At 61.4% G+C, this 26,034-nt stretch overlaps 15 protein-coding genes across 15 annotated transcripts; 11 read left to right on the top strand and 4 right to left on the bottom strand.

The window, feature by feature from the left end:
- Positions 1-9: 9 nt before the first annotated feature.
- On the bottom strand, positions 10-2,412 carry freB_2 (Ferric/cupric reductase transmembrane component B; the record flags this gene model as incomplete). The annotated part of the gene is made up of 3 exons (XM_062775482.1): positions 1,912-2,412; positions 1,850-1,876; positions 10-1,800 (listed from the first exon to the last, which is right to left on the bottom strand). Exons 1-3 carry the CDS (start codon positions 2,380-2,382, stop codon positions 10-12), a joined length of 2,289 nt encoding a protein of 762 aa, XP_062631466.1. The 5' UTR covers positions 2,383-2,412.
- Positions 2,413-2,893: 481 nt separating this feature from the next.
- Positions 2,894-5,064, top strand: psiT1_2 (Major facilitator-type transporter psiT1). The gene is made up of 3 exons (XM_062775483.1): positions 2,894-3,320; positions 3,454-4,620; positions 4,801-5,064. The coding sequence occupies exons 1-3, from the start codon at positions 3,002-3,004 to the stop codon at positions 4,968-4,970; spliced, it is 1,656 nt and encodes a 551-aa protein (XP_062631467.1). The 5' UTR covers positions 2,894-3,001; the 3' UTR covers positions 4,971-5,064.
- A 787-nt stretch (positions 5,065-5,851) lies between these two features.
- GIT1_1 (Glycerophosphoinositol permease 1) lies at positions 5,852-7,666 on the top strand (the record flags this gene model as incomplete). Its single annotated transcript, XM_062775484.1, has 7 exons — positions 5,852-6,008; positions 6,046-6,490; positions 6,525-6,695; positions 6,748-7,023; positions 7,064-7,131; positions 7,167-7,379; positions 7,425-7,666. The coding sequence occupies 7 exons, from the start codon at positions 5,852-5,854 to the stop codon at positions 7,664-7,666; spliced, it is 1,572 nt and encodes a 523-aa protein (XP_062631468.1).
- A 98-nt stretch (positions 7,667-7,764) lies between these two features.
- On the bottom strand, positions 7,765-8,235 carry LOC62_07G008942 (uncharacterized protein; the record flags this gene model as incomplete). The annotated part of the gene is made up of 1 exon (XM_062775485.1): positions 7,765-8,235. The coding sequence occupies one exon, from the start codon at positions 8,233-8,235 to the stop codon at positions 7,765-7,767; it is 471 nt and encodes a 156-aa protein (XP_062631469.1).
- Positions 8,236-8,588: 353 nt separating this feature from the next.
- On the top strand, positions 8,589-9,653 carry LOC62_07G008943 (uncharacterized protein; the record flags this gene model as incomplete). Its single annotated transcript, XM_062775486.1, has 1 exon — positions 8,589-9,653. The coding sequence occupies one exon, from the start codon at positions 8,589-8,591 to the stop codon at positions 9,651-9,653; it is 1,065 nt and encodes a 354-aa protein (XP_062631470.1).
- A 564-nt stretch (positions 9,654-10,217) lies between these two features.
- SAT17_1 (Taurine hydroxylase-like protein SAT17) lies at positions 10,218-11,630 on the top strand (the record flags this gene model as incomplete). Its single annotated transcript, XM_062775487.1, has 4 exons — positions 10,218-10,354; positions 10,395-10,551; positions 10,595-10,954; positions 11,005-11,630. The coding sequence occupies exons 1-4, from the start codon at positions 10,250-10,252 to the stop codon at positions 11,628-11,630; spliced, it is 1,248 nt and encodes a 415-aa protein (XP_062631471.1). The 5' UTR covers positions 10,218-10,249.
- Positions 11,631-12,096: 466 nt separating this feature from the next.
- Positions 12,097-13,123, top strand: LOC62_07G008945 (uncharacterized protein; the record flags this gene model as incomplete). The annotated part of the gene is made up of 3 exons (XM_062775488.1): positions 12,097-12,375; positions 12,426-12,886; positions 12,928-13,123. The coding sequence occupies 3 exons, from the start codon at positions 12,097-12,099 to the stop codon at positions 13,121-13,123; spliced, it is 936 nt and encodes a 311-aa protein (XP_062631472.1).
- A 263-nt stretch (positions 13,124-13,386) lies between these two features.
- On the top strand, positions 13,387-14,301 carry LOC62_07G008946 (uncharacterized protein; the record flags this gene model as incomplete). Its single annotated transcript, XM_062775489.1, has 1 exon — positions 13,387-14,301. The coding sequence occupies one exon, from the start codon at positions 13,387-13,389 to the stop codon at positions 14,299-14,301; it is 915 nt and encodes a 304-aa protein (XP_062631473.1).
- Positions 14,302-14,765: 464 nt separating this feature from the next.
- LOC62_07G008947 (uncharacterized protein) lies at positions 14,766-15,310 on the bottom strand (the record flags this gene model as incomplete). Its single annotated transcript, XM_062775490.1, has 3 exons — positions 14,766-14,911; positions 14,954-15,118; positions 15,157-15,310. 3 exons carry the CDS (start codon positions 15,308-15,310, stop codon positions 14,766-14,768), a joined length of 465 nt encoding a protein of 154 aa, XP_062631474.1.
- Positions 15,311-16,562: 1,252 nt separating this feature from the next.
- Positions 16,563-17,102, bottom strand: LOC62_07G008948 (uncharacterized protein; the record flags this gene model as incomplete). Its single annotated transcript, XM_062775491.1, has 3 exons — positions 16,563-16,675; positions 16,724-16,918; positions 16,949-17,102. 3 exons carry the CDS (start codon positions 17,100-17,102, stop codon positions 16,563-16,565), a joined length of 462 nt encoding a protein of 153 aa, XP_062631475.1.
- A 1,072-nt stretch (positions 17,103-18,174) lies between these two features.
- On the top strand, positions 18,175-18,732 carry LOC62_07G008949 (uncharacterized protein; the record flags this gene model as incomplete). The annotated part of the gene is made up of 4 exons (XM_062775492.1): positions 18,175-18,325; positions 18,371-18,535; positions 18,586-18,628; positions 18,663-18,732. 4 exons carry the CDS (start codon positions 18,175-18,177, stop codon positions 18,730-18,732), a joined length of 429 nt encoding a protein of 142 aa, XP_062631476.1.
- A 451-nt stretch (positions 18,733-19,183) lies between these two features.
- LOC62_07G008950 (uncharacterized protein) lies at positions 19,184-20,176 on the top strand (the record flags this gene model as incomplete). Its single annotated transcript, XM_062775493.1, has 1 exon — positions 19,184-20,176. The coding sequence occupies one exon, from the start codon at positions 19,184-19,186 to the stop codon at positions 20,174-20,176; it is 993 nt and encodes a 330-aa protein (XP_062631477.1).
- Positions 20,177-20,801: 625 nt separating this feature from the next.
- LOC62_07G008951 (uncharacterized protein) lies at positions 20,802-21,728 on the top strand (the record flags this gene model as incomplete). The annotated part of the gene is made up of 1 exon (XM_062775494.1): positions 20,802-21,728. One exon carries the CDS (start codon positions 20,802-20,804, stop codon positions 21,726-21,728), a length of 927 nt encoding a protein of 308 aa, XP_062631478.1.
- Positions 21,729-22,229: 501 nt separating this feature from the next.
- On the top strand, positions 22,230-24,394 carry LOC62_07G008952 (uncharacterized protein; the record flags this gene model as incomplete). Its single annotated transcript, XM_062775495.1, has 2 exons — positions 22,230-23,163; positions 23,709-24,394. 2 exons carry the CDS (start codon positions 22,230-22,232, stop codon positions 24,392-24,394), a joined length of 1,620 nt encoding a protein of 539 aa, XP_062631479.1.
- A 404-nt stretch (positions 24,395-24,798) lies between these two features.
- On the top strand, positions 24,799-25,764 carry LOC62_07G008953 (uncharacterized protein; the record flags this gene model as incomplete). Its single annotated transcript, XM_062775496.1, has 1 exon — positions 24,799-25,764. One exon carries the CDS (start codon positions 24,799-24,801, stop codon positions 25,762-25,764), a length of 966 nt encoding a protein of 321 aa, XP_062631480.1.
- Between the last annotated feature and the right edge of the window lie 270 nt (positions 25,765-26,034).

Genomic DNA, 26,034 nt, shown 5'->3' on the forward strand with positions numbered 1-26,034 from the left:
CTCTACTTGCTACCACCCAAACGCGTCCTCGAAATACACGAGCCGGTCACCGCTCAGCTGACCCAGCCCATGTCCGTATGCCTCGGACACGGCGAGCCGCAAGTCGTCCATCATGACTGGCGGGCCGCAGGCAAGCACAGCGAGCCGTTCGCCGCCGACGAGCTTGGACACGGCCTGTGCCAGCACGTCGCGCATGGGTGGGCGGCCGCTCGACGCGAGCAGCTTGGGGCGTGATGCCGGAATCTTGCGGAGGAGCGACGACCGCTCGTCCTCGCCGAGCTGGCTCATCTCCTCGTCGTCGTCTTCGCTGCTTTCGACCTCCTCGATGCCCCACACGTCGGCGGCAGACACACCCGCTTGGCGCGTGACGTACACATGCGCGCTGGCGCTGCCCGCCAGTTCGCGAGAGCACACGTCGCGCGCGTACGCCGCGTTGGGTACGATCCACGCCACGTCGGCCTTGTCGCGCTGCTCGGCGGCGTACGGCAGCACAGCGGTCACGCCCGACCCGCCAGCGATGAGGAGCACGCGGTCGAACGCTGACACGTCGTGGTGCTCGCCGTACGGCCCTTCGACGAGCACGCGCATGTGCGTCTTGCCCCCTGCGGCGGCCACCTCGTCGGCAATCCGCTTCGTCGCGCCAGCTTGCGGCGCGATGAGGAAGTGCAGCGTCGTGCCCTTTCCGCCTGGGGACGGCTCGGCGCTCGCAAGCGTCATCGGGTGGTTCTCCCACGGCGTGAGGGAGCGCGGCGTATAGAGGAAGTAGTATGCGCCCGGGGCGGGGGTGCAGGCTGCAACCTCAACGGACAGCCGCAACAGGCCGTGCTCCTCGCCCGTGGCGAGCGCGAGCGTGTTGTTCCCCCGCGGCGCGCTCCATGCCAGCGCGGCGACGCGCGCATACCGCAGCCCGCGGTCGAACGCCCACAAGCCAAGACAGGCCCACAGCCACCCGTCGTACGCGCCGCGCATGACCTTGACGTGATAGAACAGCAGGACGAGCGTCGCGAACGCCAGCCAGATATGCAGCTGGAGAAACAGCTCGTATGCGCGTTCGCGGAGCGGTCGGACGGACAGCGGCAGGAGGAGCACCATGGCGAACGTCGCGATGACCCCCATGGCCCAGTATTGCCGTGACCAGAGGGACTGCAGGCTCTGGCCCCGCTCGAGGCCGAGGTAGAGGTACGCTAGGGAATGGATGACTGCTTGGAGGGTCGCGACGCGGGCGACCCAGCGGTGGAAGAGGTTGAGCGAGGCTGGGGCGTGAGTGGGTGCGGTATGCGACAAAGAAGGAGGAGGCAACGCACAGTACGACCACGTCGTGAGCCACAGCACGACGTTGTTCCGCCCTGCCAAAGCCCAGAGCAGCGGCAAGTTCCAGAAACACATGATGCCCGTGCGGTCCGCGACATAGCGGATGAGCTCGATGTCCTTGCGACCAGGCCAGAAGATGCTCTCCGCAGTGATAGTGTACCCGACGAACGTGAAGACGACGTTGAAGCCGACGTACACGGCGACGACGGCCGCCTCGAGGCGGGTAGGTATGCTGAGCCACCCGCTGCCGGCGGGCGCGACGTGCGTGTATCCGAACAGGGCCGGCGTGTCGATGGTGCGCCGGTACCAAGTCACAAAGCGGCTGCCAAGGCTGGCGCTTCGGCCGCTGGCGCCCAAAAGCGGCTTGGACTCCCCTTCGACGTCGGCCGGGCGCTTGCCGCTGCGCGTGTGTCGGGCAAGGCGCGAGACGAGGCCCTGCGCGATGAGGACGAGGAGCAGGAGGTAGAGGAACTCGCCGAAGCCGTGGTGCTGGGCGAGCGCGTCAGCGCGCGCCGGGAACGATGACAGTTTAACTCACGAAAGCTTGGTTCAGGTCCCAGGTGTACTGAGAGTCAGCTGCGCAGCACACAAGTCACTCACGAGAGTGTCATATGCGACATTGTAAGCATGCAGCGCGGGCCGCACGCCGACGTCGTACACGACCCGCGGATCAGACACCAGCGTGTCGACAATGAGCGCCTCGTCGCGCATCGTGTCGTTGCGCCACAGCTCGGCAGGGCCAACATCGACGCCGCCGAACCGTTCCAGCGCGGTGCGGACAGCGGCGTAGCCCTCGCCAATGTCGCCCGGAGACTCGCAGAACACGTCGAGGCAGTGCACCGCGCTCCCGAGCCACAGCTTGGAGCGGGCGTGCGCTTCGAAGATGTTGCGCGTGGGTGGGGCGTCGGAGAACTGGACGCTGCCTAGCGCCGCCTGGCATGCTTCGCCGCAGAGGCCGGGGCGGAGCTGCAGGAAGACGGAGTGCGAGGAGGTGCGCGGGGCTGCTGAGGCCGCGGGCAGGAGGAGGAGAGCGAGGGGGACAAGGAGGAGGGGGAGGAGTATTGGAATCATTGTGCTGGTGGCCGAGGCCTGGGATGGAGGTCAATGGAGAGGCAGCAGCAACATGCGATGGGTGGTGAGTGAGTCGAGTGAGTCAGTGCCAGCGTGCCAGCGTTATCAGATTAGACTGGGCCGTGTTTTTCGCCAAGGCGGAAGGCGCGGGACAGTCGGCCGAAGTGCAAAGGGCATGTTTGCCCCCCAGGCAGTTTCGAGCCCTGCCATCCCTCCTGAGTCAGAGACGAGGGGTCATGCCACGCGAGCATGCTGCGGCTAGCTGCTGCGCTCGCTCGCTACCTCCGTCGCTACCGCCTCAGGTCGCCGAGAGCCGAGCGTCGTGAGTGGATGAGAGGTAGTGAACGCCGACAGTCCGAAATCGCGCAGGCAGAGCAGGCAGAGCAGTTTTTGCGGCGGCGGCACGCGCATCACGTCAGCCCGCGTCACTCGAGGCTAAACGACACAGCCGACCACCCAGGAGGTCAGGTCGGATGTCGCCGAGATGTCCGACTCGGCGGCATGCAGCCAGCCCATGATGCGGTGCGACGATGGCTAGCTAGATACAGCAGCGGCGGCGAAAAGTTGCCTGTTGTTGTCGTGTATACATCCACCATCGCCCGCAGCGGGCAACGACACAATGGCGACAGAGAGTACGCCGCTGCTAACAAGCACCGACGGCGAGAGCGGGCTCGTCGCGCCCGCGCGCTCCGCGCCATGGTACGCGCCTGCGCGCCTCCTCCCGCCCCTGCACCGCGTCTACCTCATGTCCTTCTTCGTGGCCCTCACGCTGAGCTTTACGCAGACGTCGCTCGTGTACTCTTTCCGCACGATGACCTGCGACGAGTACTACAAGACGCACGAGTGGGACGGGGTGGGGGACCGGTGTGCGCGCAAGGAGATTGAGGCGAGCACGGCGAAGAGCATCACGGCGATGGGGACAGTCATGGTTACTGGGAGTGAGTGTCGAGCACAGCGAGCGGAGCGAGCTGTGCAAGGCGAGCCGAGACGCGAAGGGGATCCGGCAAGGCGCGGCGAGGCCGTACTCGACTGACTGCTCGCGCGAGGCCGTACCGTCCACTGACACCCCAGCCATCATCAACCTGTTCAAATCAACCTACGTGATCGAGCGCTACGGCATCAAGAACGCGCTCGCACAGCAGACCTTCTGGGGCGCATGCCGCAACCTATGCCAGACGTATGCCCAGATCGTAGGCGGCGCGGCGGGCATCCGCATCATCACCGTGTCGCAGGTGTTCAACTCCATGGGCAGTGGAGGAGGGTACCAGCTGTGCGCGAACGGGTTCGTGTCGCTGCTGTCGTCGGACGAGGCGCGCACGGCCAACTTTGGCGTGATCCAGGGGATCCACATGCTCGGCTCTGCGGTAGGCTACACTGTCGGCGGCACGATCGAGCGCCTCCTCGGCCCACTGGCACCGTTCAACGTCGCCTTCGTGTGCCTCGTGTTCTGTACCTTCTTCGCGGCGGTCAGCCTGCCGTACATCGACCCCAAGACGGAGATCACGGGCAAGAACGGGCAGAGCGTGACCAAGAAGAAGAAGCGCGGCCTCTTCTCCCCGCTAAAGGTGTTCATCCCTCGCCGGGTCACCAGCGAAAGCGGCAAGACAAAGCTCGACACAAACGTCTTCTTCCTCGGCGTGGGCACGTTCACATCCGTCCTCGCCACGGGGTACGTCAACATGGCGCTCCAGCTCGTCGGGACCAACGCGTTCGGGTTTACGCCCGACACGTCGGGCATGATGATGAGCTGCACGCAGCTGGTGCAGGCTGGGTTCTTGAGCCTCGCCTTCCCCCGCATCATCGCGGCAGGCCGACGGTGGTACGCCGCGCCGGCGCACAAGGTGTGCGTGCCGTCGTCGTCTGCCTCCTCGTCCTCCTCCGCGTCGTCAACGCGCACCCTCACCAACGATCCCTCGGACGCAGTCGACCCCGCCAACCCCGACCAGGCGGAGCTCGACGCCGCCGGCTCGACGCTGCCCGACACGCCGCAGAAGCCGACGGACGCGGCCCACGGGTCAGCCTTCGACCTTGCCTTCCTCCGCCGCTCGATTCTCGTGGCCGCGATCCTCACGTCGGCAGTCAGCTTCTCCAACAAGTGGTGGCACCTGTACGTTGCCGCCGCGGTGCTGCCCTTCTCGAGCGGCACCGCGCCGGCGGCCAAGGGCGTCATGCTGGATATCGTCAATGTCGAGGACCGGGCAGACGCGTTGGCGGGTATTGCTCTGGTCGAGAAGATTGGTGAGTCGTGCGAGCTGTGCTGCGGGCGAGGGAGTCATGATGTCGTTCGAGTGCATGGTGTCGCCTCGTGCTCGCGTCCGCCGAGAGAGGCCATGGCGCCGATCGCGTAGCCCGGCATCGCGTCGTGCTAGCCCGAAGGGGATGCCAAGCCCGGCCAGACCCCACACTGACACCACCCAGGCCAGGTCTCCACGATCAGCGTGTTCGGCTTCGCCTTCGCCTACCTCTCCGAGATCGGCCGCCCGACGCTAGTCTTCGGCGTGGACGCGTTCGTCGCGCTCATCGCGTTTGTGATGCTGCTCCCCGTGTCGCTGCCGCGTGGTGCGGCGAGCGGAGCGGACAGGGTGTAGTGGAGTGGACCGTGGGTGGAGCGGGGCGGAAGCCCGCCCCTACCCCTCCGGTATACCGGCACACCATAGACTCATAGATGCATATGCAGGCAGCGTTTGCTCGTTGCCCCGCGTGGTGCCGACCCGGGGCCGCGCGGGGTCCGACTGGAGCGGAGGTCGGAGCCGCGTGGGCAAAAGCCGTACGATCAGGTGATGTGGTGGACTTGTCAGGACAGGACAGGGTGGGTGGGTTGTTGACACGGTTCGTCCAGTCCACCAGATATGCCACCGAGATCTTCATCCACCGCTGGCACTGCCACTCGTCCATCCGCACTACCACGATCTCCCTCGTCTCCTCGCCAAGCATCCATCACGTTGCCCCCTCGTCCTCGTCGATCATTACCTTGCACACGTTTGCACAAGCACGTTTTACGCCGTACACGTTCCTCCTCGGCTCTGCTCTACTTATAGTCTTGAGCACGATAGCACCACGGCGGTCAAACTGTACCTCGCTACCAAAATAGCACCTCGGCTCGTGCCACCCTGCCACCCTGCCACCTCGGCTCCTTGCCGCCGCACCCAAACTCTGATAACCTCGTCGTGTGACTAGCCGATTGGCACTGGGACCCTCGCGGCGCATAGCGAGCAGCAGGTGGGCAGCTCGCTCTCCCCGGCTAATCCCTCAATCCAGTCTCCCATGTGGACTCGCTAGCTAGTCTGTCTCAGGGCTATGTTTATCCTCGCCTCCACTGAGCGTTCCTCGCCGGTGACTGCGGAGCAATGACAGGCGGCTCGGTCGTGGCCGACATGACTCGGGTCGAGCGAGGGGACAGAGAGAAGAGGTATAAGTTTGCTTCGCTCATGAGGCGGATGCGGCACATACCTGCCTGCCACCACCCACAATGACAGTCACCACTGAGCCAGTGCCAGTGCTCCCTGCTGCCGGGTCGCCAGGCGACACTCCGCTCGACGAGAAGAAGGTCGACCTCAGCCATGACGCGCAGGCGGCTTACGAGGAGCGCGACCTCGAGACCGGGGACGGTGTCGACGTCAAGACGGGTACGTCCCCCTTCGCTCCCCCATCTGACAACCGCAGCCCGTGCGTCCGACTACTTCACCATCATGGCGAGCGGCTTCGCGCTCGTGTCGGACGGGTACCAGAACAACCTGGCGACCGTGTTCAACGTCATCTTCGGCATCCTCTACCCGCACGACTACACGAGCGGGGTGAAGACGCGCGTGTCGAATGCTCTGCTGATTGGCGAGATTATCGGCCAGGTCGTCGTCGGGCTGATCTGCGACCGGATCGGCCGCAAGACGGCCATGGTCGGCACGACATTGCTCATTGTCATCGGCGGCATCCTGTCTACCGCCGCGTCGGGCAAGACCGCCGCGGGCATGTTCTGGATGCTTACCGTCGCGCGAGGCACCGCCGGCGTCGGCGTCGGCGGAGAGTATCCTGCGTGCTCGACGTCCGCGTCCGAGTCGGCCAATGAGAAGTTTGGGCGGAACCGCGGCATGGTCTTCATCCTCGTTACCAAGTGAGTATGTGGTAGTGGCGGCGCTGACCCCCAGCCTCATGCTCTCCATCGGCGGACCCATCGTCATCTCCCTCTTCCTCCTCATCATCAACGCCGCGGGGTACAAGGGCACCAAGAGCGCCAGCGACCTCCACAAGCTCAGCTACACGTGGCGTATCCTCATGGGCATTGGAATCATCATCCCGCTGAGCGTGTTCTACTTCCGGTGAGGCGATGTCAGGCAACACAAGTGAAGGTAAGCGAGCTGACTCCCCCAGCCTCCGCATGAAGAACCCCAAGATCTACCGCCGTAACGCCATCCGCCACTCTCCCCCCTACCTCCTCATCCTCAAGCGCTACTGGAAGACGCTCCTCGGCACCGCTGGAACATGGTTCCTGTACGACTTTGTCACCTTCCCCAACGGCATCTTTAGCAGCACAATCATCGCCAGCGTCGTGCCCAACGCTGGCATCGTTAGGACGTTCGAGTGGAACTTGCTGCTGTCGGTGCTTTCGCTCCCCGGCGTGTTCCTCGGCGCGTTTGTGGTCAAGTAGTAAGTCGAGAGTGGGAAAGAGCGTGGCACTGACGCTCAGCACCGGACGCAAGAACCTCCTCATGATGGGCTTCTCAGGCTACATCATCTTCGGTCTCATTGTCGGACGTGAGTGCCGCCACCCGGGGTAGAGCTCACGCCAGTGTCGTACGACAAGATCACCAAGGTCGTCCCCGCCTTTATCGTCATGTACGCCATGATGCAGTCCTCGGGCAACTTTGGCCCGGGCAACATGGAGGGCACGATCAGTGCCGAGTCCTACCCTACCTCGATCCGCGGCACGTGCTACGGCCTGTCCGCGGCCATCGGCAAGGCCGGCGCCGCGATTGGCACGCAGTGCTTCACGCCTATCCAGAGTACGTCGCACGTTGTCGCCTTAACACGCCGAGCTCACGCCCCAGCCCACCTCGGCAAGAAGTTCACGTTCATCATTGCCGCTTGCTGTGGCGTCGCTGGCGTCCTCCTCGCCTTCTTCTGCGTCGAGGACAAGGGCAAAGACCGCCTCGAGAAGGAGGACGAGGCATGGCGCCAGTACCTCGTGGACCACGGGTACGGCCACCTTGCCATGGGCGACGGCACGGGTGGCGTGCAGCGCTCGGCCGAGGGCAACGTGGACCATGAGCCGCTCGAGTACGAGAAGTAGGAGGAAGGGCCATAGTTAGATTGGTTAGGTGACGTGGTGCGTGCAGGGAGTTAGGGAACGTGGTGCGTGTGCCGGTCGGGGATAGACAACTTGATGCATCACAGTAGCCAAGTGCGGGCGCGGTCGTGTTCCTCTTCGCTGCTTCGTCCTTCGAGCGAGCTGCGGCCCTCGAGGGATTTACGCGCCAGAATGTCGCGGTGGCAGCATCCCTCGCAGCCGGAGTAGACGGCGCACAGGACGTCGGAGTTGGCGTGGTGCGCGTGCTGCTCGCGGCACCGGGCCTCGCACGGCCCGATGGAGATGAAGCCGTGCGGGTTATGGTAGCTGCGCGTTTCTTTAAGCACGCCCTCGTGCGGGCCTGGGCGGCCGAGCCCCACGCGGTCCAGCTCGGCAGAGTATCGCGGGTCCGCGACGGCGAGCACTTCGCCCTGGCAGTGGATCGCCCAGCGCCCGTTCAGCGGCCCAAACTCGGCCGTGTCGTACCGCAGCAGCGCGAGGCTCAGCTCTTGGAAGTTGTGGAAGACGGCCGCGAACGGCGCGGCTTGCGTCGGTGATGAGGGCGGCGGCATGGCGGTCGGTGGGGGGTGGTGGCGGGGGTGCGCGAAGTATAAGTACCCCACCAGTCAAGTCTTGCGTCGCCATGCATACTGCTGCTGCGTGGGCTGTGATTCGAGATGATGATGAGAGTGAGATGATGAGACGACGACGACGACGACAACTAAACGTGGTCGCGATGGGTCTCGACTTTGATGACGTCAAGGGGGCATCACGTGATCCCACTCGATCGACATTGAGCGTTGTCGCGAGTACGCGACTTGCTCGTTGTCCACATCGCCCTCAAGCGCTCACGACGAGCAGCGCGTCAAGCTCGACGGGTGCACGGTGCAGCCGCCAGTCACTGCCCGCGACCGTCGCCAGCGCCATGGCCCTCGACGCCGCGGCGTACCCGCACATCCTGGACGCCGTCCTCGCGCACGCGCAATGGGACGCCCTCCTCTCGCTGCGCGGCGTTTCCAAAGCCCTCCTGGCCCGCGACAGTGTCATAACCTACGCGCACGTCGCCATCAGGGTTGACCACGCCGCCGACGGCGCTGCTGTTCAGATCCTCGATCCGTACACCTTCCGCCGGATCCCCGGTTTGCGGTTCGACGCGTCGCGCGACCTTGAGCACCGGCTCACGCTGGCCCGGTTGGCACAGTACGTTGTCACCCTCGACGTGCTCGACGACAATCACCAGTGCCCACTCCTGCCGCGGTGGATCTACCGCCGGCTGCGGGCGTGCTTCGCCAATATCAAGACGCTGCGGTGCACTTCTGTTGCTGGACTATTATTCGCGCGATCGGCAAGTACCGTCGTCTTCTTCCACCGGCTCACAGTAACCCCGCCTTTGAAGAGGCCGTACTGGCCTGATATCATCGAGTGGCCTCTGGAGAGGCTAGTTGTTCGCCTCGAGATACCGCAGGACCTCCTCCCTGACCCGGAGCGGGGGTTCGACGCCAACGGTCAACCGCGAGCAACGCCGCTGTTCGACGCGCTGTACGCCCTACGCATGGGCATGATGCCGACCTATGCTGCCGAGTGCATCGTCCTTGCCTCCCAGGGCAGCGATGCTCCGCCGCGGTACTCTGTCCCGGAGGCGAGCACAAACCGGTTCCGGCTGCTCATTTTCACCATCTTCGTGTTCATGAACCCGAAGAAGAGGATGCGCGTAGCCGGCCTGGAGACGATTGATCCAGGGCTGATGGGGCTGGAGGTTGCCGCGCAATCCGACGCGAGCGACCGCATTGCTGCTATCTGCGCTGTCGTGCGAGAGATGCTCGCCGACCCCTCCTGCCCGGTAGACTACCTCGAGACGGTCGAGTGCACCACGGCCGTCACGCTCGGAGACTATCGTGACGCGGTTGTCGCCGACGAATGGGTGCTGTCGAATACTTGGCCTGGGGGAGGGTTGCCAATGCCGTCGTCGTGGGCGAGAGGTTCGGCGTAGAGGCTGGAGCCAGGGCTCGAGCGGGACAATGCCCAACGAGTAGTAGTTGTTCTACCTCGGATTCGATACGGCGCGGGTGTTTGACGCGCCGTCGGAGAGGCCTGAGGCCCAATCGTTGGTCGGCGAGGTCGGAGCGTTGAGCGGGTCGACGCCGCCGCCGGCGATGGTGGCGAGTGACGCCATTGATCGACATTCGCTCAAGTCCGAAATCCGCTGCGCCATCGCTCCCACCACAGACACCTCTTCCATCACATCCCCTTGCCGATGCCCGCACTGCACATGCATTATGCATTGTCCATCAGCAAATCGGGCTGTCTGTCGAGCGGTGAAGAGGCCGCCGGATACGGGCCGATAGGCGGAGCCCCACCTCGGTGTGGCAACCGAGCCACCCACTGCCCGTCGCGTTAGTCGCGTTGGGCCGACGACGAGAGCGCGTCGTCACATTGACGTGATGGGTTCACATTCTGGTGCCATCGGCATGCCACTATCACTCTGCAACCTGCTGAGTGAGCACGTCGGCCTACTACGTTGATGGGGTTGGTATAAAGCCAGCACCACCATGACGCCAAGTGCATACGACAACAACACCCGGCACAATGGCCGCCGCAGCTGTCCTCCCGCCTGTCGACCTGCTCGACCTCAACCGCCTGACCCTCGGAGGCAGGGTCGAGAAGGCGGACTACACCGCCGAGGAGAAGAAGGTGAGCAGGTGTATGTGTGTGGACGCGCTGACCCCTTCAGAAGAAGATCTTTGAGACGTCGTACGAGCCCTCCGAGTCGTGGTGGTCGGCCAACCAGCTCGAGTACACCCGCCCTGCAGACGACCCGCTGCCGGCCGGCTTCCCTGCGCACGTCAACCCCCAGACGCTCTGGGACGGCAAGGAGCTCATCAACCAGCGTGCGTTGGCCTTTGCTCCCCTGGCATCGCTGACACCTCGCAGCCGAGAAGTGGCTCTACACCTTCACCCCCGAGGATGTCAGCCTCCTCGACGCCGCGTACGACCACTTTGTCGGCCTCAAGCTCCACAACAACAAGATCGGCCGCGCCACCTTCCCCATCCCAGCCGAGTCGCGGCTGTACGCCGAGCTCCAGAACGTGACCCACCAGATCAACCATGGCGTCGGGCTGCGCGTCCTCCGCGGCCTGCCCGTCGACGAGTGGACACGCGAGAAGCAGATTGTCGTGTTTGCCGGCGTTGCGTCGTACCTCGGCGACGAGACGCGCCAGCGCCAGGGCGACAGGAACATTACGCACCTGCGCGACATCACCCACCTGACGGCCGATGACCGCCCCGCAATTGGTGAGTCGAGCAGCATGACCTTATGCCGTGCACATTTCTGACCCCACCAGTGGTCAAGGGCCAGACGAGCGGCAACCAGGTGTTCCACAACGACGGCGCGGCGGGCATTGTCGGCCTCATCACCCTCGGCGTCGCCGAGACTGGCGGCCTGAGCCAGCTCTCGTCCGTCGCGGCGACGTACAACGACCTGGCGAACTCGCGCCGCGACATCCTGCGCGTGCTCGCGACGCCCGACTGGGTGTCGCAGTACGGCGTGCATGCGAACAACCACGGCTCTAAGGCGCTCGTGTACCCCATTAACGAGGGCAAGGACATCTTCTTCGCGTACTCCCGGCGCCCGTTCTTCGGGTTCTACGAGGCCAAGGCTGGCGTCGACCCGTTGCCGGAGGACAAGCACCTCGCGCTCGACGCGGTGCACTTCACTGCCGAGAAGTACTCGCTCGACATTGCGCTCCAGAAGGGCGACCTCGAGTTCTTCAACAACCACACCGTGTTCCACGCGCGCAATGCGTCCACTGACTCCGAGGAGAACGCGCGCCACCTCATCCGCATCTACATCGAGAACAGCGCGCAGGAGATCCCAGAGCAGCTCAAGGAGCAGTTTGCCTTTGTTAACGACCGTACCGGGCCAGAGCCGGACAAGTGGCCCCTCGAGGCTTGGGACAAGGACAGCTAGTGGTTGTTGTGGCAACGTTGTACATTGTCTATGCACGCACCGATCATGAAGGGTTTGCGTGCCTGACTTGGCGACGTGTACCACGAGGGATGCCCGCAGCAGTTAAGCAGTTGCATGTTTGCGCTTTCGTTCGAGGGGTAACATCATTGGCGCGCAACGCAGCCTAGGAGCTCCACATCCAATCGTGGTACACCCGAGGCTTCGTGGCAGCCAGCTGGTTTGGACAAGCCCCGAGCCAGCTGCCCTCCAGCCGCGACGACAATGATGGTGCCACATTGTGACACACTCGTCAACACCTAAGTTAACACGCGTGGCATTGTGGCACGCGCTGTTGTGTACCCACCCCAACCCACCCCAGCGCTGCGCTCATCCCTCACACTCCTCAGCCAGTCTCAACATGCCTACAGTACATATACCACAGAAACTCGCCATGTTGCTTTCGCTCCTCACACCACAACTGCCCAACATGTCCGCAGTCCTCGACCCCAGCGGCTTTCCGCACATCCTCGACAATATCCTCGGCCATCTGCCCTGGAGCGCACTCCCGCCTCTCCGCGCCGTGTCCAAGGCCATGGACACGCGTATCAAGGCAGTCATGTACCGCCACGTAGTGCTACACTTCCAGTGGGCCCCGGAAACGGACCAAACCGACATCCCGGTGCTCCACATCGTCGACCCCTACTACTTCCGCCCCCTCCCAGGCCTCAACTGTGATTTTGACGGCTGGTCTGTCCACATGGAGACCGTGGCCCAACTCGCCGAAACACATTCATCATCGACATCATTGGGGACAAGTTTAAGAACGACGACCACGTCGTTAGTGCTCTGCGCTTTTCCATCCCCGACTCGACCATCGTGCGCGTTTACCTCAACCAGACGGCTGGACTCGCCCCTCTACGCTTACGCTGGTTCTTCCCTAACCCCTTCCCCACTGGTGTCGCCATCTACCCCACTCCCCTAGCTCCCCAAATCCCCAGGAGCCGTGTCTTCCCTTCCCGGTTCGGCCTCGCCGCGGTCCAGATTCACGGCGTTCCCAGCGACCCGAATGCGCTCGTTATCCTTGTCCGCAAGCCCGAGGACCTGACAGACACATCTGTCTCCCCTCTTGATCGGAACCGCAATCAGCAGGACTTGAACGTTTTCATGCAGGTATTCGAAGGCCGGAGCTACACCTGGTGGACACACGTGAAGATCCTCGTTGTCGACGAGAGCGACCGTACGCTCGCTCGAGGTCCCCTCCTCGGCAGCCTCAGGAAGTACTTCAGGGGTGACACCCCATCGAGATTGCTTTCCTCAGCGACTACTGTCAAGCCAACTCTGTGACTGCCGACCAGGTCTTCGCCTTGACCATTAGGCCCGGTACGCCGCTCCCCGCTCCTCGCTCCTGGACCGATCTGCCTCGTCGCCCGTTGACTGCGTCGCTTGCGCCTATCGACGAGGCGGAGGAAGAGGACGACAAGGAGGACAAGGAGTATAAGGAGGACGAGAAGTAGACTTTCTGTACGCGTTATGTAATCCGTTTTGAAGCATGACTGTCGCGCTTTATTGGCCCTTCAAGTTGCGGCTCAAAGTGCAAAGTCAGTCGCGTCAAGTTCGGACCCTGGTGTGCCACTTTTGTCGCACCCCCGGCCCAGCGTCTCGCCCCTTTGTCCATCCCACTCGCTCACTTTGATCTTTGCCACCCACACAACTCATCTTTGTCTCTTCTTCTTTTCCCTCACTCACACCACCGCATACCCATACCCACAACACGACGATGTCCAGCCTCCTCGACTACCCCCACATCCTTGACCGCATCGTGCACCACTTCTCCTGGTCCGACCTCGACGCGCTCTACATCGTCTCCAAAGCTGTGCACGATAAGATCAGCTCGATCAAGCTCCGTCAAGTCGTCTTCTACATCGACTCGGAGGAGAGCACCACCATCCACATCCGCGACCCGTACAAGCATGGTCTGCTGCTCGTCCTCGACCGCACCGATATGGTCCAGTTCACGACGCGCTTCCCTAAGCTCAAGAAGCACACCAAGGTGCTCGACCTGGCGGGCGATCTGTTCCTCCTCGGGCCTTGGACCGACCTCCTCGGCGAGTTTCTCGCCAAGGTGCCCGCCCTCCGCGCGCTCGAGGGCTCGGTGGGCCTGCTGAGCCCGCTTGTGCGTGACCGGCCGGAGGCAAAGATGTGGACCCAGCGCGCTGGCGGTCCGCAGATGGCCGTCGTGATCCGTGTCCCTGAAGGACACAAGTTCGGCGACCGCAACTTCGACGTCGAGAAGGGCTTCGTCTACTACGGAATCGGTCTCAAGCCGCACGAGCTTCTAGTTATGATCAGCCAGTATGGCGGCGACCAGGAGCACGGTACCCCGGTGGGCAACATATACTCGGCCATGAGCACGGGAGGAGGCCGCTACACCGACGTCGTTTTCATCGGCGTCGACGACCTCTACCCTCCTCCCCAGGCTTCTGACCTCGACCGCTTCGCCCGCAACTTTGGCAACGCGATGAACGACCCCGACCTCTGGAAGCTTTACCGCTTCCCCGAGCAGCCAAACATCAGCATCAAGTACCTTTCGGTGCGCGAGTACCGCTCCCAGTGCGGGCTCACCAACGAGCAGTGGGATCTGCTCATGTTTGCTCCGGGCAAGGGGTTCCCGCTCCCGCAGGAGTGGTCCTAGGGTGGGTTGTGTGAGCGCGCGGGGATAACGGTTCTAACCGCCCAGCCTCGATTGTACCACCCCTCAAGGCTTGAAGAATGAATGTGCATGTTGACGTACTACAATGCACAACAATGTGCTCTCCGGATGCCCTCCACGCCTCCGCTCACTACGGGCACATGGACGAGACTGACTCATTTGCACCCGCCCCCAGTCTATGATCCTATCAAAAATCGGACGCGGTCGAACGGCAGGGTAGTCGAAGTGACACACCGTGTTAACCATGACCTCCACGTTTGCACTGACGACCACTCCATTGCATTGATACTCGAGCACACTGCTGGGGTCACCCAATTCCCCCCGGCTGCACCACTCGGCCAACACTGTTTGCATGAAGAAGCTGGCGCTGGAAAGACTAACGGACTGAAATCTGAAGCGGACGCATAAGTATGAGGTGGGCTGAAGGGCCTCCACGGCGGGTAGCCCTAACCAGCCAGACCGGTCGGGAGGGTGGCCCACGTACGCGGGAGGATGACGGTGGACGACATTGGCATATTGCACGAGCCGTACTGGACAGACTCGGCGCCGACACTCACGCCGAGGGGGAAGCACGCGCCGATCTGGTTCGGGGCTGGCGGGTCAGCAACGCCGTGTGTCCCGCCAAGCCACTCACCCGAGCTGCCACTCGGGCACCCCGAGATGTCGAACACGGTCTGCCCGTTAACGTCGAGCGTCTGGGTCCAAGTGCCCATGTTGACGACGATGAAGGAGCCGGCGTAGATCCCGCCGCCGTCGCCGGAGTACACGAACGGGCTGGACATGTACCCGGCGAAATCGGCTGCAGCGTCAGCGGAAGGGAGGTAGAGCGACACCTACCGACGTAGTTCTGGCACGAGGAGTCCGAGTAGTAGTTGATCTGGAAATACGTGTCGTCGCGCGGCTTGACAGCCGGCTTGGGCTGCGGGACGAGGAAGCGCGCGGTGGTGGTCGAGGCGAGGAGGGCGAGGGCGGTGAGAATGGCGGGGAGCATTGTGTGAGCTGTTGGTCGAGTTGTAAAGTGTGCAAGGGCTTTGGAGGTGGAGTGGCGATAGCTGCTGGCGAGCAAGACTGCTTGCATCGGGATCTTAAGTATGACAAGGCCTCATGTTTGACCGAATATTGTTACGCTGGGGCGAAATCCGTTGGCCGACAACGCACCGCTCCCACCCCGCCATTGCTGATCAGTGCTGTGAACACGCCCATTCGACCTGCTCAGCTGATCATGGGGCCATGTCTAACGCTGTACAGCTGTGCGGGGCAGGGCGAGGGCCACCACGGGGAATGACGTCGCTTCCTCATTTCCGGCGGTGCTGATCGCCTTGCGGCAGTGGTCGGCCACAGGTTGACCGACATTTTTGGTGCAGTGCCGTGTCGGGCACTCCAGGTACACGTGAAGGCCGTACGACTGAGCTGCTCCTCGGACGGTGGGCAATGGAATCGGGCGGAGGCGTGGAACACCCACGCAACTGACATGACGATAGAGCCCTCCACTGTGGTCACCTCATCTTGTTCGACCCCCGGGCATGTCTAGCCGCCAGCATTGTGTAGGTGAGATATCGGGCGGTGCATAGAGTAGGTAGGTATGTACGACGGCAGGGGCTACATACTTGTAGTAGCGGCGACGGCGCGGCATCGCCGGTGGCGCGAGCTCGCTGGCTAGGGTGTCGAGCCTTCTTCAACAAGCATGACGGGGGGCCACTACACTGGTATACTACAGTGCAGTTGGAACATAACCTTGGTTCTGCGCCGTTGAGACAAGAGGCAACATGGATTATTGCAAGGGTGTTCGATTGCGAGTAGAGCCAGTACAAACCACTCTTTTGTTTGCTGCATGCGACAGTGCGCCAGCACCTGTGATGGAAAACGATAACAATGAGACGCGTCAAGCCATTGCAGCCTTCGCGGCCTTGACAAAATCGCTGCACCACCTCCGTCACAATCAGAGAGATACAAGAGCGATGAACAGAGTCATGACTCCTGCCCAGCATCAACATCATCGCCCTCTCTCTCATCGACATTGACCCGAACCCCACCCACACGCCATGGGCAACCACCTCTCCGCGTTCTGCCGGCCGAGTCACAGGTCAATGCCGTCAGGCTCGCTACTGAACTGCACAAAGTGGACAGAGTTTGGCCAGCACTGGTTCATAAACGTACTTCTGGCTCTGAAAGACAAGTTGGAACCAACGGACGAACTACAGAGTCATTGAAGGAGGAGAATGGAAGTGAACCACCCCGCGCGCCTAAGCCGGGGCGAAGCACTCGGCACAGAAGAGCTCGCAGGCGCCAAAGTAGATGCTCTCCTTGCCGACGTTCATGCCGAGGGGGAAGCAAGTCTGGATCTGGTTGGCCTGAGCTGGAGGGTGTCAGCCACACTTCCCATTGTCAGAGGGAATCGACTGACGCGGGTGGTCGCTCGGGCAGAGCGAAATGTCAAAGACGGTCTGGCCGTTCACGTCGAGCGTCTGAGCCCAGGTGCCGACGTTGACGACGATGAAGCTTCCAGCGTAGGTGCCGCCGAAGTCGCCGTCGTAGTTGTGCGGGCCCTGGAGGTAGCCGTCGAAGTCGCCTAACGCACCATCAGCTTCGTCACCGGTCACTAGGGGGAGGGAAGAGGAGAGCCACGCACCAATGTAGTTCTGGCACGAGCCATCCGAGTAGTAGTTGACATGGAAGTAGTCGTCCTCGCGCGCAACGACGGCGGGCTCGGTGCCAGGCACGACGAGGGGGGAGGCGGTCGCGGTCGCGAGGAGGGCGAGGGTAGCGGTCAGGGCGGCGAGCATTGTGGTGTTGTTTGGGTGTTGAGTTGAGTTGCGAGGTGAAGTGTGAGGAGAGGTTGTCGTTATTGATGGGGAGCATAGACCCAGGACCAGGCTTAAGTATCGTTTGACGACTGCCACCTCTTCACCAAATCAGCCTGCCACCTGGGGACACTGCTCGGCCAGATGCAGTTGGCCGCCGGCCACGAGATCCACACCCACCTGAACGTCAGTGGCTCAGCGCCTCAGAACCGGGGGATCCATGGGAGGCGGTGTGCAATCCGGCGCGGCGATGCGAAGCGCTGCGCTCCGCCGAAAGGCAAACCCCCGCTAATCAGTCAGCTGTGTACCTTTCCAGCAGCATGCTCAACGCATGCTGCGCAGGCTTCTCGGCACCGCAAGCACCGATTTATGCGTCTCCGAGATATCGGGTCTGTGCTGCGGATGAAGAGGGCACGACGCGTGACAGTTAGGCGCCCTGTTTGATGCTACACATCGCCGCCTCGTCTCGTCTATTCCGGGTTCCTGGATGAAACTGTGCCCCGCCTGGGGCTGGGGCTGGACCATGGCGATGAGTGATTCGTGTTCGCCCCGTTGCGGTGGAAGAAGCTGTGGTCTCGACACGATTCGCGGCCCAGCTTGGATGCACAGCACGCACTCGCCAGATCTGGACTCAGCACCGACACTGGGGCGTCAGTGCGCCTCGCCCCGGCCGCGCCTCGTCGTGCCCAAAGATGCTTCTGTGGCTGTCGGTGGGCGTCACAAGGTATGCCAGACATGCTTCTGTGCCACAGGCGAATCAGTCAGCGTTTCGGGACGCGCGGTGGCTTCTTCCATCCAGCAGTCGCGGCAGCGCCCCGAAGCGCGGCGGGGCGAGAGCGGAGCGCTGACACACCGCCGACGCTTGCTCTGGAATAGCATGCAGCTGTGTTGGGCGAGCTTGGCGTCGTGGTGGTATCTGTGGCGGTGGACTGGCAGATGGTATATAGTCTGGCCTGGGTGCTCGTCGACTCTACATCCCAACAACTCCCAACTCTCACTCTCACCACTCAACAACACTCTACCAACCAACCCAACCACCTCAACCAACAACAACATGTTCCCCGCCCTCTTCACCACCCTCGCCCTCGTCGCCTCGGCCGCCGCCGCGCCCCTCGTCGACCCCGCCCAGCCCGGCGTCGTCGCTCGCGAGGACGACTACTTCCAGGTCAACTACTACTCTGACGGCTCGTGCCAGAACTACATTGGTGAGTCGCGCCTCGTTGGGGTGTGCATGTAGCTCACACCCCCAGGCGACTTTGCCGGCCAGCTCACCGGCCCCCACAACTACGACGGCAACTTTGGCGGCACCTTCGCCGGCTCGTTCATCGTCGTCAACGTCGGCAAGTGGGCGCAGACGCTCGACATCAACGGCCAGACGGTGTTCGACATCTCGTCGTGCCCCAGCGACCACCCGCGTGAGTGTGACACGGGCCCCCGCATGAGTTGAAACTGACAGCCGCCCCAGCCCAGGCCAACCAGGTCTCGACCTGCTTCCCCCTCAACATGAAGTGGGTGACCCACTTGACATGACTAACGCCCCAGCGTCGGCTCGGAGAGCATCTACTTCGGTATTTGCGAGCTCTTCTGCGCCGAGTGCTTCGCCCCCGCGTAAGCGCGTCGCTGGGCTTGGTCCGCCTGCAGGTGCAGAGCGGTACTACCCCTACGTGACGAGGACAATGTAGCTCCGTAGTCTCAGTCTCCGTATTCAAAGAGCCAGAAAGTGTATGAAAGAAGTGCTGGCCAATGTGTGCCTTCGGCGTGGTGGTGGGGTGTCACTCCCTTCGGAACATCTAACCTGCACAAGCTGTGATGGGACAAGAGGAGCTTATAGAGCATCGCAGTATTATGTAACCCTCTGACGTATCTACGCATGCCGCGTTACCGCCGCTGCCTTGGTTTCAGCCGGCGCGGAGGTGCCACAAACTCTCGCCGCCACCTACACCACCACCTCCACCCAGCACACGGGCCGTTATTCCAGTGCCATGACCTCGCTGCCGGGCTTCTTTTCTTGTTTCCATCATCTCCTCTCCTCTTACACCACTCCCAACCATCACTTGTCCATCATGAGCCTTGATCACACCTCCTACCCCCACCTATTTGAGAAGATAGTCGCGTACCTCGACTGGGAGACCCTACGCCTCATCCGCCTCACGAGTTCGGCCGTGAACGACAAGGCCTGCGCCATCATATACCGCCATGTCATCCTGGAGATTTACGACAATGATCTTGTTATCGTCCGCGACCCATACTGTTACCGGCCCATGCTACGTCTCGACACGACGATTCCCGAGTCACCAGAGCTCCGTCCCAGCACTCAGCGGCACAACTTATCCGTCAATGAAGCCATCGCGCGGCTCCTCAAGCACACTCGGATCATCGAGTTCTCCACTACCCGCCGTTTTTACCACCCCTACCACTGGGACAAGACACTGGAGGGTCTGATTGCCCAAGCAGAAGCTGTGCGCCATATACATTGCAACATGTGGGAGGTCAACAGCTCGCCATGCAGCGCTTCTCATCGCCCTTCCTGTATCCGCTCCATCGACAGGGGCACATGGACGGGCTGGCTCTGGCAGTTCACTCGCGGCACGAACCAGCCATCCGATGAGCTGGTCATCGTCATCCCTGACAACTACCCGAGCCACGTTAAGAGCTACCCTTTCGTTGCGAATCCTCCGGCCTCTCGTCTGAGCTGGATCAAGACCGACTGTCACATCTACACCGGCGAACTGGGACGTGCAGGCTCCGTCATCACCAAGGTTGTCTTCATCAAAGTCAAGGGCTCCCGTACTCCGCCCTCGTCGTCAGACACTGAATGGAACGACTATGTTGGTCTATTCGAAGAAATGAGCCCAATGATGCGGGCCCTCATGGAGACCCAACCGCACCCTGTGACATTCTCCCACATCACAGCAGCCGAATATCAGCGGACACGGGGGTTGAGCAATCTACAGCTTCATCTGCTCACCACGGTCCCCGAGTACAAGTTCTCTCTTTCTATGATGGAAGATCGGGCGAGATACGACCAGTTCCGCCGTAAGCCTGACCGCACATGACTGCAGCGTTAACTCCCGTCCAGTCAGATTGGTCGGGCTCGCCTCATCACCACACGTGCAGCAAGGACCGTATCTGTTCCCCCAGCTTCAATAGTTCACATCTCAGTGGCCTGAGGAGTAGCTGTACATATTGGCCAGTTGCCAAGCCCCATGCACTAATATGTCCCCTGCCGGGTGCTGTAAGAGATGGTTGCATGAAGAGACGTCGCTCTTGGAGCGACACCTTACAAATACAAAACAAGAGAGGCTTGAGCTTACGCTCGAGCCTCGCTTCGGCGAAGCGAGCCGATAGAGCCGTAGCGCGCTCCAGTCACTTCAACACCGGGACCCGATGTCACTGAAGGGGAGGTGGTGCTGCTAGACTCCTGCGGGCAACTGTTTCTCGTCCTTGGCTGAGTTACCGTCTACCTATCGATCCCCTACATTAGTGCTGTCATCGTTGAACTGCCCTTAGCAAAATTGTACGTGGTACTGAACGAGAAACTCGTTGCAACTGAGGGCGTCCGATTGACGACACACGGACAGTCGACGAACTCCGTTCCGCGCCACACTGCCACCGCCCGCCCTTCCACGATTGTGGTTGCACTCGCCTTTCCTTCTTCTTCCCACTTCACGACTCACCGTCATGCTCGATTACAAGTACTACCCGTACATCTTCGACAACATCATCAGCTACCTCGACCCCAAGGGGCTGCAGGCCATGCGCCCCACGTCCAGGGCTGTCAACAACACGGTCTACAGCATCTACCGGCACGTTCTGGTCCAACCGGACGCGCCGCTCAGCGACCGCATGTTCGTCCGTGACCCCCAAGACCATCGCCTACTTCTCGTCCTCGACAAGAAGATCCCGCACTCCCGTCGTCTCCGTGGAAGCGACAACCAACACAAACCGTCGTTCCGGGAGGCCATGGACCGCCTCACCGAGCATACACGCATTTTCGACTTTGCCTGTCCCATGCAGCGACCTACAACCGCACAGCGCTCCAGGCTCGTCCTCAAGCCGCTTATTGAAAGTGCGAGAGTTTCGCGACAGCTCTGTTTGGTCCCTGCTTCGGTGGTGCAATCCAGCCCTCGGCACCACTGCTCAATCGTGGCCACCTTTGGCGGGTGGGTTCCTGAAACTGGACCGGTGTACGACGCAACCACCGTCTACACCCTCGGCATTCCTGTCCCTAGTCAGGACGTGTTGATTGTCATCGAAGCCGGGAGGCGTGAATCAACCTCATCAGGGGAGGATCACCTCACCGAGGAGGTCCTTGACGGCCTCTGCCAACACCTCGAGAGGAAGCTCTACGATATCTACTTCCTCGGTCCCCAGTGGAGAAGCGTCACATTCATTGAGATCGAGAAGCCCGATCTCCAGCCCCTCAACATTGATTGGGAGCGAACGATCACCCGGCTTCAAAGTTGGTGGAGCACCCATGGCCATACACACACCTTCTCGCACAAGTCGTCCACCGACTTCCAGCATGAGTACGGTCTCAACGACGTCCAGTTTGGAATGTTGACCACTGTTCCCAACTGGAAGGAATTGGCTCAGCCTGGCCGGTAGGAGCAGTAAGTTGTAATACAATTGCAAGGTGGAAGTTGTCTGACAACCCAGTCCGACCAAACGTCGCTGCCGCAACCACCCAGTACCACCAGACATGACCTGCATGCACTGTGCACACCGTCAAATCTGTCACATAACGAGAGTTTTGAAGACTTGATACCACTGTCCGATGCATTGATGTGAACATATTGTGGCTTGCACAAAAGAGATGAATTGAATGTCGCCATAGTACTGATGTGCTCATATCACTCGATCTCCCAGTTGCCTTTTAGACTAGCAATGCATCTGATTAGCACAACACGTTATCGACCACTGTGTGCTGTTTGTTCTACGGGACAAGCTGCCGTCGCGGACGGCGTGTTGGTATAACGCCGACTGGGTGCGAGTCCCACACCATACACCGCCACCCAAAACGTCGATTTAATTCTCAACTTTTAACATCCAACATCCCACCATCCCACCTCCCGTTGCTTCCACCGTCCTCCCGTTTCTTCCACCGTCATGGACTACACCGCCTATCCACACATCTTGGACGCAGTGCTTGCTCACTCCGACTGGCAGACACTGCAGGCCATGCGCCTCACCTCCAAGACGCTCAACGACAAGGTCTGCAAATTGATCTACCGCCACGTCGTCATCAAGGACGACTGGCACCCAGCCCAGCTCGTCGTTCGTGAAGCGTACTTCCACAGGCCCCTTTTCGCCCTCGATCGAGACTCTGGCAGCGTCCGCCCCTCCCCTCGCTACCAGGGAGAGGATATCGGCCCAAGGGTTTCGGCAGAGGACGGCCTGGAGCGCCTGCGCAAGTACACGCGCATATACACCGGTGACTGGGAACACAGCCGGGGGCTGGCGTGGAACGCCATCCAACCCGCCCTTGCTCATGCCGAGGTCGTTCGCGAACAGCTTTCGGCCGTTGTCCCCAAGCCCCTTCCTTACCGCCAGGCGACCGTCTTCCTCTCGCTCAACACTCGAGAGCCCCTCCCCGGAAGCGTCCACGGCCGCCATTTCGTCTTCACCCACGGCCTCCAGCCCCCCGGCCAGATGGTGGTAGTCGTCAGCAACCGCCAGGACCGTCGGCGATTTGGCCACCAGCACCCGTGTTGTCCCAAGCTCGAGGCCCTCTGTCACACTATGGACGGCCTCATGGGGGGCTTCTCGATCAGCATCACCAGCGTGGTGCTCATAAGGAACGACAGCAGCCTGCCCCCAGCCCCATACTGGGACACGTTCATCACGCAGGTTCAGAGCACGGGGAACGCGAGGATCAACAGTGGGGATGTTCCGAACGCAACTCCGATCACCTTCTTGCACACCACGCCAGACGAGTACCAGGCGGCCACTGGCATGAGCGACTCGGAGCTCCACATGCTGTTGACCCTTCCGAATGTCAAGATGCCAGTTCCACCCGTGTGGGCAGTGCCCGGGGGATACAGTGAGTTGAATCGGAGTAGCGACAAGAGACGGGAACTGTCTGACGCAACAGTCTCGTCAGCGCCGACGACGACGGAGACGGACACCACCGACGCGGGGCGTGTCGACTGCCCATCCGCATGCCGCTACCCAGCCATCCATATGTAGATCCATACAACCCCATGCGTCAGTTTCTATATGTCGTGCCGCATGCATTGCAGTGGGCACAAGTGTGCTCGTAAGGAGGCCTGCGGTAGACGTGGTTCTGAGTGTGTCGAGCAGCGAAGACGGTCACCGGCACGCGTGCCCGCCTGACCTGTCATGGATCGATGCCCCCGAGGCGGTGGTGTGTATATAGACGGCTCCCATGTCACCCAGTCAGCACCTACCCAGTTAACGTACACTTGCCTTTCTACACTTCACCACTTGCTCAACCTACCACCTCCCTTCTTACCACCCGCCATGCTCGACTACAAGTGGTACCCTCAGGTGTTCGACATGGTGCTCGGACACCTCGTCCTACTCCGCCACCTCGTCGTGTCCCATACCTTCAGCAACAAGTTCAAGCTCGTCCTCTCGACCCCTACCACCACAAGCCCTTGATCATCCTCGACCGCAAGGTTCCCGCGTCCCAGCGACTCCACGTGGCGGAAGACGACGAGCGCAACACCCCCTCGGCCACACCGGTGTGGAAGCAGGCGCTGGAGCGACTAATCAAGCACACCCGTATCCTCGACTTCCAGCAGGTCACCCCCTCCAGCGACCGGTCATACCTCGCTCACTGGCGCACGGCCCTCGAACCCCTTGTCGCCAAGGTCAACATTCGGCGCGAGGTGTCGGTGGGCTCTCCATTCGCCTCCCTGCCGCCCCACGCTCAGCACCAGCAATCCCTCATGCTGTACATCCGCACAGGCGACCTTACGACGGGTGAGTTCGCGACGTCGCACTACACCACGACGCGACTGGTCACCCGCGGCCCCTGCAAAACCCATGCGCGAGAGAAGCCATCCCGGCTCGGCGGTGCCGCTGGGCTGGACGGGCGGCGACGTGTCGCTGTCGTCACCGGGGCCGTCGGTGTCCTTGGGAGGAGCGCGAACGCGGCTGGAGCCGCGGCCAGAGGCAGAGGCCTTATGGTTCTTGCGAGGGCTGTGGCGCTTCACCTCCTCCCTGCCGCTCCTGTTGCCGCTCCTGCTCTTGACGTCCTTCCAGCCCTTGTCGTCCTTATCGTCGGCTCGGGTGGTGTTCAGGTTTGATGGCTCGACGCCGTTCCTCGTCGCCTTGCGGTTGGGGAACTGGCCCCCGCGCTTGTGGCCGACAGTGCCAGCAGCGTTGTCGACCTTGGCGTCGGCAGCGACATTGGGGACAATAACTTGACACGCCCAGGTCTTGTGCAAACATGCCCCCAACACCAACTCATCCACCCCGTCTCGTTCATCACCACAATGATCTGTTCCACCCCACTCCTACCGTAAACAACCTACCTTCAACATCAAAATGCCATGCCCGCTGATGGGGGTTGTTGATGTTTTGGCCACAGTCACTCCACTGGACACTCATTTCTCCTACACTGATGGCTTCAACTTTTAACTACTCCCTTCTCACTTGTTTCTCCTCACTCTCAACTCTCACTTCTCTACCACACCCACGTTTCCCCGACATGCTGGACCACAGGTACTTCCCCCACGTCTGGGACACGATAGTCGACAACCTCGACTGGAAGGGTATGTGCATGATGCGCGCGACCAGCAGGACCATGCACGACAGGGTGTCGGCAATCATGTATCGCCACATCGTGGTGTCTCACCCTTATGACGGTGACGAGTACCTCCGCATCCTCGACCCCTACAGCCACAAGGTGCTGTTTGAGCTGAACCGCTACGACCCCTCGTCGGCCCGCCTGCGCGCCGCGAAGCAGCTGAAGAGCGCCAGCTTGAAGGACGCGCTTTCCAGGATCAAGAAGCACACCCGAGTGATTGAATTGGTAGCAAAAACTTGGACCTACGACAAGTATTGGCTGAAAGTGTTGTCGTCGATGGCCCGCCACGCGGAGATCTTTCGTGAGGCGGACCTCGGACCGCGTTATCCAACTGCCTTACTCAAGACCCAGGACCGCTGCCGCTCGCTATTTCTTCACCTAGGGCCTCGTCTGTTCGACAAGGAGTTGTACCACCTACACTATTCCTACACAACCAACGTGTTCAAGGCCCGCGACGAGTTTGTGATTTTGGTCACCCAGTACACAGATAAGAGGAGGAGCTCGTCAATCCGCGACCCATGGCGGCGTGTTGACAAAACTCTCCTTGTTGATGTTATCGCCAAGCTCTGTATGCGTGACCAGGAGGTCCCCTACAGCAAAATCACGTTTGTCAAGGTCCGTTCCTGGGGCAAGGGCCAAAAGTCCTCATCGGCCAATTGGGACCGCTTCATCGAGATCGTTGCCATCAACTGGGAGAGGCATCGCGCCATTGTTATTCCACAGAAGCGTGTTCTCCCCGCCATCACATTCTCTCACAAGTCTCTCGAGGAGTTCCAACGTTCCGCGGGTATGAGTGGCACTGAGCTCGAGCTGTTCACGAGGTGCCCCGGGCTCAACCTGCGTAACGGACCCGCATGGGCTCTCTGAGCTGGAGTATCGACAGTTTTGTGAGTGTGAGCCGAGCCGAAAGTGACAAACTCCGCAGTACAAGCCTTTCTGACGGCCCAGCAACAGACCGTCTGGTCGAGTTAAGTCCCTCATCGCCATTCCTTCCTACATAGTTCCACAGCCCTGATGGGCGATAGCATGTTACCTAGTGCATGATTGACACCATCTCGGGTTGTCCCAATAACATGCACTCCTGACATGCGGTGCCACGTGGTCGAGGCGCCACACACACACGCCCTCACCAGCGGG

Source organism: Vanrija pseudolonga, chromosome 7 (genome assembly GCF_020906515.1).
Source record: "Vanrija pseudolonga chromosome 7, complete sequence".
NCBI lineage: Eukaryota > Fungi > Basidiomycota > Tremellomycetes > Trichosporonales > Trichosporonaceae > Vanrija > Vanrija pseudolonga.